General features: G+C 41.2%; 1 protein-coding gene across 1 annotated transcript in view; it reads right to left on the bottom strand.

Moving 5' to 3' along the window:
* Nucleotides 1–1,248: 1,248 nt before the first annotated feature.
* asz1 (ankyrin repeat, SAM and basic leucine zipper domain containing 1) overlaps nucleotides 1,249–10,767 on the bottom strand; it is a gene marked incomplete at both ends in the record, with an annotated part of 34,970 nt that continues 25,451 nt past the window's right edge. Inside the window, 3 exons of the mRNA XM_080438130.1 lie at nucleotides 1,249–1,410; nucleotides 7,921–8,034; nucleotides 8,454–8,559. Of these exons, the coding sequence (XP_080294256.1) occupies nucleotides 1,249–1,410; nucleotides 7,921–8,034; nucleotides 8,454–8,559 (382 nt within the window). The remainder of the gene's footprint in view (nucleotides 1,411–7,920; nucleotides 8,035–8,453; nucleotides 8,560–10,767) is intronic.

The following is a 10,767-nucleotide window of genomic DNA, read 5'->3' as shown; positions in this document are numbered from 1 at the left end:
CGGACAAATTGGATTCTTCTCATGATCTCCGTGGAAGAAAAATAACATGCCCACCAGGCAAGGGAAGGAGATTTGGTCTCGTTGCTTTCACAGATCATTGAACACGTTTGTTTTGCAGCAAGGTTACAAATCCAGATTGTTTGCTGCCTTAGTATCTATCTAGTAGGCTAGCAGACCAACTGTCTAGCACTAATTAGGCTTCACTATACTTTTATAATGTATCACAAAGCTATAGGACTTAGCTGTTCACTATTATATGGGATAAATTAGGTCATGACCTAGAGAGTAATCTAAACAAAGGGCACACTTCATGGCACCACCATTTGGGGGGGGGGGGGGGACACAAGTTCATATCATTTTCCATAATGAAAATTCAGGGAGTTTCAATTGAGCTGTGTTTGCTTGAGCTACTGTAAAACATTTTTATAATTATTATATACATATATATTTTTTTTTAAACACACACACACACACACACACACACGTCTATATCTCTATATCGGTGGCTGAATTTATGTATAATCTATCAAACATTAGATTTACCAGTACATGCGAGTAATATTAAATACTAGAGATGGCATATGTTCTGTGTATTTGATTGGGCTATTCTAGTGGTCAAAATCACACACAAAAAATCAAATTTATTCAATTCACGTTACTATAACAAAAACATATACACATTGAAAAGTAAAGAATGTTATTAGAAAGAATGTATTTTCTTTAATTTTGACAAAATAACGTAAAATAAAGCAACTTATAAAACAACAAAAATAACAGCAAATTTCAGCAACAACTCAGAAACCTATTTAAATAAATTATGTTGCAATGTTTGGTCCAAAGCCTCAAAATACTTATTACTACAACCAATCAGTCTTGTAACATAAACAAGATAACAAACGTGCTAGTAACAAACAACAAAATAAGAAAAAGGTTAGTACCATAGACAACAAAATAACAGATTATGAACAGGCTTCCTCAAAGGCAAAATTGGTCAATGTTTTTCTTTTCTTGTCCAGCTAATAAACACAAATTTAAGGAAGACAACTACTTACTATTTGTAAGTAAAACATAAAGCTTGAGGTACTTTTTGGACCCCATGGATGAGCTCACAGTGCAACTGCACAAACAGAATAGGCCAGCTATAGAATATGCCAGATATTTAAGAACAAAAAAAACAAAAAAAGAATTTACCAGCATTTACCTGGTAATTTCCAAACCAAAATTTCCAGGTTTGGCAATTTTTTCCACCTACAGAACAACGTTGCCCTTGGCTGCTCTTGAGACGAGGAAGAGCACACCGGCACAGAGTGCACTCACTATGGTGCCTCTCGCCAGGAGCCCTTGCCTCTTCCTCCAGTTGCCGTGGAAACTAGGCTGAGGAAGCCGACAGGAGCCTCCGTCCTGGTCCATCTGAGATGTTCACATGGGAAACACACAAACACACTAGTTAAAATCACTCTCTTGACCTTCATTTGAGCATGTATGCACACAATATAGCTGTGTTTTCACTACAGTACCAGAATTCTTCCAGCAAAAAAATCTTTGCATAACTTGTTGGAATGGCAATGGGAGAGACGGTTTTCACATGCCCTCCTTGACAGCAAAAGTTCTGGTATTGCCTGATAAGCGACCGTTTATTTATTTATTTTCTAACGGCAGTACTTAATATTCGCACGAGAGGTGACTGTAAGCACGCAAGACTAACTTTAATCCATCGAAAGAACAGAGGATAAGCGAACAGTTTTATCTTTTTTTCTCTCTCTCTCTTTATCATTCATTATCACAGGGACACAGGGGTTAACAGGTGGAGCTGGCAGATCTGTTTCTAGCCTAAAATCTCAAGACATCTTGAAAGTCAATTTAATTGATCGTTCTTTTTTTAAACGGCCACTTATTAAATCATATTAAAAACAGCTGTGTGGTGCCTGCAGGTGTTGCGACTTGCGAGCACTGTGAGCACTGAGCAGTCTGGGTCTCTCAATTTTCTCTCTGAGAGAGTGAGACTCTCACACCCACCCTCTCTATAACGGAGAGAATTATACTTTCATCGTAGTTGGACAAGCCCCATGCAACGTGTATTCTCAAAGTTATGTCAACATTGCTTTGAAGCATTTTTGTCACTGAACAGTTTTGGCTACAGGTACGTACAGGCAGCCTGTCACACGCTCGCCCTCCTATTGAAACCAATGCACGCTCGACCACGATGACCGTTCGTGGTTTCTCTTTGTCAACGTCATCACGCTATCCCAGTAGTTTGATTTCTAGCATTTTCAGTACAGGGAAAATTGAATTCCACCAGTAGGCCTACATTCAAGAAAAAAATACAAGGAAGCTTGCTGTAAAATGTCAAACACCAAAACTTCCGGCACTTTGGCTATGTGAAAACGGGGTAATATTAATCCAATCTGGATTATACCACTTTTCTGCTAGTCATCCCACCAGGGGCCTGCTCTAGTTAAAGCTATAGTAAGTGGTTGGGAAATATTGCCTCAGTTCCTGGATGACCAAAATACAGAGTCAAGCTGAGACTGCTTTATTACTACCTGCAGTGAAGGCATGTTGGGTCACACTGTGATTCACCAGACTGACACTGAGTCACGGAGATTTACAGTCAAGTTCACTTCTACCCTACAAAAAAACACATTACACTATATTCCCGGACATTAACATTAACATTCATTGTCATTTTCCATGCCTCCCGATCTGGGGTTCTCAAACTGGTAGTTAAATCAAAATGGCTTACCAACATCTCACTATTTTCCTCACAAATTACATTATACACAGTAAATTACTCAGTGGAAAAAAATAAACAACATGATCCAAATGGATTTTTCAGTTTATGAGTTAGTTTCTCTCCGAGTTAAACCCTCAGACTTAAATTGACACATCATTACTGTGTACAGCACATCACCTTTTCTCTTAGAGACATCAATATAACTGTATGCCGCCCCACCATGCCTTTTAGTATTGTCACACAACTGAGGGGGTTTCAGCAAAACCATGTACCACAATCAAGGGCTGCCTTCACCCCGGCTGCTTCAGAGCTGCGTATGTTGCATAACCCTTCTGTTTCACGGAGTCATGCCCCACGTTCTGCTCAATCATTCCAGTTGTAATATGAGTATTTCAGACCAGTGAAGTCTTGTGGTAGTGACAGGCTAGTCCAGACCAGCATAAAGCACCATCATCTCTGATATCACGTTTCATTGAACGCATGGATAAATAAATGGCCTGCCCTGCAGGGATCACAACCCCCAGTTATTAGCCAACTTCCAAACAAACAGCCGAGTGGCTCTGCAGGTGATAGTCAAAGTAACTTTGATACATTTATATATGTCTTTTAGCAATGTAAGGAAAATAAGTGTCCAACTAGAGTTCTCAATTTCAGCCGCACCTGACCCAGCGGGTTCGGGCCGACAATTTATGCAAGTTGATTGGGTCGGGCTCGGGTTGTGAATATATATATATATATATATATATATATATATATATATATATATATATATATATATATATATATATATATATATATATATATATATATATATATATATATATATATATATATATATATATATATATATATATTATTAACTCATTCAGTGCCACATGACGTCTAAGACTTTTTTTTTTTTTTGGAAAAACATGTTCAGAACCCAAGATATGATGATTTGAAGATTTGCTGCTCCATTCACTCTTTGTTTAACTTCTTTTGTTTAACTTCTTCTGTTTAACGGCTCCTAAGCACTTTTTTTTTACAATGAATTTTGGCTGTGGCACTCAGAGCCAAAATTCCATAAATAAGCTGGGCACTGAATGAGTTAATAGTAGATCTACAAGCTATATAACAAACAAACGTGCACCCTTGGTTGCACGTTTCACCGGGAGGGTGTAACACATGTGGAGGAACACGCCACCCCTCCCAGCTCTGCTCCATGCTGAGGAGGCGCCCCTCATCTGCTGGATTCCAACCCGCAAACACGACCAATCATGTTTGTTGGAGTGCCAATCCAAGCTAGAGCCACCGCAGAGGAATCAAACCACTGTGACCACAGGCCATTGGGTCACCAAAATCATTAAGGTCCATCCTCTGGGAAGCAAGCATCCACTGCAATCCAGCCAGTAGTTTTCAAGTTATCTTGTTTGGGACCAACGTGTTCTATACAAGTGGAAGATTTGACCTAAAGGTGGCGCTAGAGGATTGTTGCATTGTACAATTTAGGACATTTAAAGACATGCATGACAATACTGAACCCCACATACTGTAGATGTTTGGTCCATATCATGACATCACTTGACACCCGACGAACTGTGAACACCAGATGGTGGTAATGAGCATCTTCTCATTCAACTGGCTGTTTCTAGAGGAGATTACAGTCTCAACATTGGTTGTTTTGGACCTTTTGTGTCCGATTGTTAAAATGTAAATCCACTTACAATCCACTATTCTGATCAGAACTTTGTTTTGTTGTTTTTCACTTTCAGGGAATCATACTATAATAGTCTTTGTCTTTGTGTTCAGCACAAGCATGGTTCAAGGAGTATGTGTGTAATCAAGCACACTCTAAGCACAACTAAGCTTTGAAAGGATCCCTTGCTAATAAGCCTTATATGCCTTAATACATTATATTGCATTATATAATATAACTACAATTTAAAACACCTTAAATATTTTATTTATTTGAGAAACAGTTCATCTCTTACTCAAGAGGGACAATGCCTGTCGCAAGTTGATGATGTAATTTGTCCATGTGTGGTCCAGCCCTATGGAATGCAAGTGCAAATAAAACTTATTTTAAATATTTAAATGACGATCATATTAAAGGTAGGGTAAGTGATTTGCGTTGGTTAAAATAATTGTTAAATAGCTCTATATTCTGATAGTACTCATTGCTACAGAGTGTTTGTTCAGTATTAGGAGTCTCCTTGTCTCTCCACCTCTTTATTAAACAGAAAATGCATTTTCGTTTCAGTTTCAGTTTCATTTCCAATTTTATCCAACCAGGACAGAGAACTCAATCAGGATACAGATTAAACAAGTGAAATTGGAAGTGATGACACTAAGAAATGAGCAGACAAAATTGGAACTGGAACACTATACAAATTAAGCTTAAAAATGGGTACTTTCTCCTGATTGGTTGAGATTTTGACAACTACCGAAAAATGTATTTTCTGTTTATTAAAGAGCTGGAGAGACGGGGAGACATCTGTTACTGAAAAAACACTCTATAGCAATGATTACTATCAGAATATAGTATTTTAACCTTTTAACAAAATACTTTTTGTTTTAACCAAAAAATATCACTTACCCTACCTTTAACCGTAGGAAGTTTTAAGTTGTTTTTTATTTGCACATGCATTCCATAAATTCCATAGGGCTAGACCACACATGGATAAATGACATCAAATTGCGACGGGCATTGTCCCGCTTGAGTAAAAGATTAACCATTTTTAAAATAAATAAAATATCTAAAGGTGTTTTTAATTTTAGTTATAGAGGGCAATTACAATGTATTAAGGCATGTAAGGCTTATTAGCCAGGGATCCTTTCAAACATGTTTAGGGTCATTTTATCGTCTACTCAGGCTTTTGTGAGCACCCAAGGCAGTTTTTAAGTTGCTTGATTCAGTATTTAGATATTTGATATTAATTTAATCAGACAATGGGTATAATATAAAATATCTAAATACTGAATCAAGAAACTTAAAACTGGGGTGCTCACATCACCTGAGTAGACGATAAAATGACCCTAAACCTGTTTGAAAGTGAAATATCCCTTTTGAGTATCATGTCTGTCTGTTTGTTTGTTTGCGTTTGGGTGAACGTGTGTGTTCTCGATGCCCCTCCTCTTTGGGCTGAGAGTCAGTGGCTCTATAACTGGGCTTCAGTATCAGATTCCTGTCTGACACTGTTGAGGTTCCACCACACAGATGTCCAACACCACCATCACTGGCTAGTTCCCTCCACACCTACCCTACCCCATAGATATCAGACCTTAAATGTGACATGCTAAAGCATCCTCATGCTAGTACGAAAGTGGCAGGTGAGATAGCTGTGAGCCCATGATTTATTAAGTAATGCCGTTATCTAAATCTATACCCTATCCAAACACTACCACAACCTATGGTCCCCCACCTTCCTCACACACACCACACAACTAGCCTCTGTCACTTGTCCAGCCCACTGCCATCACTGTTGCCCCCAATACCTATAGGACCAGCCGACAGTTTAAACATTACAGTGCATGTTGTTGTTGTTCCGAGACCCATGTCAACATCCTGTCAGCTGTTTAAATACAAAATAATGAATATGAATTCATTATTTTAAAAATCACCTTTTTCTGGAGGCTAGCTAGATAGCCAACAGCTGTTTCTTTGATAGTTGATGTAGTTTCCCAGGGAAACCGTTACAAACACTAAGCTCACAAAATGTGGTAAAATTCACTACAGCTGCGTTATTGTTTACAACCTGAAACTGTCCATATCACCATAGATGGGCAAAAGACTTTTACAAATAAATGCAATCATGTTACTATAATAGACCAATTGTCTCCATTTTATCACATTTTCTCTTGGCGTCCTTTATATTATTAGGTATATTTAACTCAATTATGTACAGTGCCTCGATTAGGCTTGGGCTATAAAGGGTATACCAGGGTATTTAGTAATCCCGAAGGTATTGATTTTCAATACCGTAAAAAAAAATACAGATACTCTTAGATATGGAATCATGAAAATAATGACACAAACCCTTATCTTGAGAGGACTTCTTTGAACTACAAAAGCAGTTTATCAGTCACATGATTTTATTCAACTGCTAGTCTGCCACCACCACCCGTACATCATCTCCACTCAGCCCACTGATGTGTCTGTATCCGCCGTGGAAATAAGTATCATCGGGTCCTCCAGCAAGGTAATGCTGACTCTATGGAAGAAGGGCGCTTATTTCCTATCTATTTATTATTCTATGGGCTTTAAGTATTTAAACCCAGCAAGTCTCGTCTCGACACACAGTACTATAGGCTAGACAATTTCACAATTGTTACAATGAATTCTGTCACAAGCAGCTCAGCTTTGGCCATGCTTAATCTCCACATTATAAATGATCACCTGGGCATTTGTCAGGTTCGATAAGGAGGTCAATGAAGATGCCAGGCGAAAAAGTCTTTGTTCAAAGACTTTTTTTTTGCATTTGATCAACACTTGAGTTAATAAACACATTAACATAAAAAATAGTAGACCTGCTGGGATTTGGCTGAGAACACGCCAGGTGCTGGTGGCCAGTATGTGTGAACCGTTGAAGATCACCATTTTCCGCTCTGTGTTTTGGTTCCGTCTCTCCCGGATAAACGTTGGTGTCTCCGCAACTAAGAGTTCTACCAAACCATCAAGCAGCAACCATGTTTGATGGTTGAGCTTTGGCCATTTTTGAGACAATAGCAAAGCAGTGAGGTAGCTCGCTGTGACAATTCAGCATGCGGTGGCACTTGAGCTTGTGCTGTTTAGTCAAGTGCAAGCTTACATCCTCTCAGCCCTTTTTTCACCCCCAACCCCCCCATATTGTCTGTGCACTGACAGGCCAGTGTCACAGCACGGCTGAATTATGAGCTGTGAGGATTCTGCCCTGTCAGGAACCACTCTCTCCTTTTGAAATACACACACATACACGGACAGGTGCACACATGTACACACCTATGTTTAGGAGCTCCTGAATACACACAAACACACTAGCGCAAGATTAAATGGTGAACTGAACCCACAGGTACGCACACTCACAACCCATACTGCCTCTCTGTCTGTTTGGCAAACAGCTTGAAAACATCAAGATGTCAAACACCTAATTCATATGCAAGTATGTAATCATCTTGCACTCCACCAGCATGTGTGTAAATGTGTGTACATGCAAGTTGTGTGAGCTGACCTGGCGCATCAAGTTGCGAAGGCAAATGACCTCTTTTTGCAGGTCTCCAATCTGTCCAACCAGATCGTTACAGATGGACTGGGCTTCCTTCTTAGGGTCCAGGGACAGAACCAGCTACATGGAGACAAAAACACAACTAGACGATTATGATGAAGTTATGGCAGTCTACTCTAGCAACTTGTATAAGTCTCATTTAGTTTTTTAAGGACATGGTGGTCAGTTTAAAGGGTTTATGGTCTGTTCTGAGTTCTTTTTTGGGGGGGATATTATTGCCTTTTATTTATAGTCTCAGTACAGTGAGAGACAGGAAACAGGGAGAGAGAGTCGGGAAGTGACATGCAGAAGAGTCCGCCGCGCCCGGGAATCGAACCAAGGGCATACTGTCAGCCATTAGAGCCTAGGTAGTACATACATTAATAACCTGGCTATCAGCGGCCCATGGTCTGTTCCGAGTTAGCAGATACAGACCAGTCCATGTAGAAGGAATGAAAGAAGACCGTATAGACCATGACGGCCAGACAGACACAGCATACCTCAGAAGTTCTTCGTGGGAAGCGGTTGATGACGTCCTGTACAGTTTCTGTCAGATAGCAACACTGCTGCTTCAGGCTGATCAAGAAGTTATAAATCTCTTCATTCCTAAAACACACACACACACACACACACACACACAGTCATAGTCAAACGACTTTTCATTCTTTGTCACCTTCTTGCATAGACAAAACACCCCCCTTTTCACCCGGTTACTGTCTTTTCACTCTACTACAGCTTTGCACTCTCTCAGTCTCTGACACACAAACAGCTTTTGAATGTCACTCTCTCGCACAAATACACCTCTTTTCACTCTCGATCTTTCTTATACTGTACACAAGCACCCCACAGAATTGCCCGTTAAGGTGCTGTCCACATCTACAAGACAAAGGACAGTAGATCACATCCCCGTACGACAGTGCAGACAGATTGATAGCATGGACCAAACCCAATGTTCCCAGTCCTTCTACACTTTCCCACTTCCTTCGCCAAAACTCCACAGAACACGGAGCAGGTGGCTGCCCCGCCTGACCGTCCGCACTAACCCCACACCCCTCCAGACCTGTTTCAGAATACATCACTCTTAAATGATTAGCTCTTCATATACATCACCCATCCCACCTCCCCTTTCTCCTCTTGTGGTCCACTGGGGAGGTGTATTGATGTGTCTTATCTTAATGGTACATTTCCCTGGGCTAGGGGGACCGCGGCACAGCCAGCCGTAATGCTCCTCCTCGCACTCTGTCAGAGGGGTGCGTAAACAGTGTCAGTCAACCTGCCGTTCCCCCTCTCCTCCCCTCGCTGGCTTGTTAGTTTATCTAGGGGGGGAGCAGGGAGTGATGATAGGCCCTCGTTGGCAGGGAGGGGTGCGTAGCTCCGGGGGAGAGCCTCCGCCATGAGCGAGCAAAGAGGAGATGTGTGTGGAGATCACCGCGGGACGGCTACAGAATGTTGCGTGGGAACGTCGGTGCAGGATCCGCGCGGGTTAGATCAGCTCTGAGGTGGTGGTGCCGGGTGTTGAGCTGCATCCTGGTCGCTAGCTAACGACACACTTAACTAGAAATACACAAGTAAAATAAATTCCATGAAATAATCTATAATTATTTTTGGTTGCCCACATCTGATTTAAAAGTTGAGTTAATTGTTGGTTTGAAACGGCTGGAAATTCAACTAACAACTGTGACGCTCAACCCCACACAAAAATGTCAGCCAGCTCCTCTGTTGAAACAAACAATAGCACTGAGGCGGGTCAAGAGTGTCGCTAGGCAAAAAAACAAAAAAGCAGATTGATCATTTGTTTGACCCTGGGCTCTTCTCGGTCAGACACTGTTATAGAGCTTCTGTCAAGGTCTAGAGCACTCGCAGCCTAATAGGACAGACAGGACATTCATTTTCCCTCACTTACAGTACCCCAAGTACACAGTCAACACTAGAAATGTGCCATTCTCAGTCATTACATTCTGTACTACAGCAGAAGGGAATACATTTATTCTATACCTCTAGCGGGAGGGGGTGGCTTTCCTAAGCTATAATTAGGAGGGGAGGAGTGACCTGGGGAGAGTTTGTCTTCCCAATCTATATGCTGGAGCAGTCTCTATACTAACCACCATCACTGATGTCCAAGTAAGGTATGTCCTCTGTAAAGCCCTCAGCATCACAGACTGTCCTCACTATAACTCCTTTTAGTTAAACAGGTTCAGTCAACCGCAGGCTAAAAACTCAAAGGCTGCATTTCTCAATTATCACTGCAAACCTACTCACCCCCAAGCTGCATCAACTATGGCTATTTTCATATGTGTATTTAACATGACTAGTACCGTTTTGGGAATGTCATTATAACCCCAAAAAAATCTAATATTCAACATTTTCATAAATAGCATATCTCTACACCCAAGTCAGGACAGCGCGTTGTGAGCTTGTAGATAGGCTATTTCCGCTATTCATCGTACGACCACGCTTATAGGAATTATCAAAACCAGTCCGTCGTTTATTTTACATAAAATATGAGCTTTAGTGATATCCGGCTCATTTCAGGGGACCGGGTCACAAAATCCCCACCCCCCCATGCGGGGGACAATGTAAAACCCTTGGACTTGGACAACAAGAGGGCCCTGTCTCGATGAGGATTCATGAAGTGACAAGCCTAGGTGGGACGGCTATGTTTGGCCCCTGCTGCCGGCCTTTCCATCGCTCACAGCAATCCTCCATCATCTCTCACCATACAAATCATTTAGAGCTCCACTTAAACCATTAGGTCCCAGCTCATGGTTGTGGGCTGTGGAGACGGAGTGGTGGAGGTGGGTGGAGGAGGGGAGG

This window comes from Gymnoscopelus braueri, assembly GCF_963280865.1.
Source record: "Gymnoscopelus braueri genome assembly, chromosome: 9".
In the NCBI taxonomy this organism is placed as follows: Eukaryota; Metazoa; Chordata; class Actinopteri; order Myctophiformes; family Myctophidae; genus Gymnoscopelus; species Gymnoscopelus braueri.
Note: the sequence above shows the minus strand (reverse complement) of the source record. Positions and strands in the feature narration are given on the sequence as shown.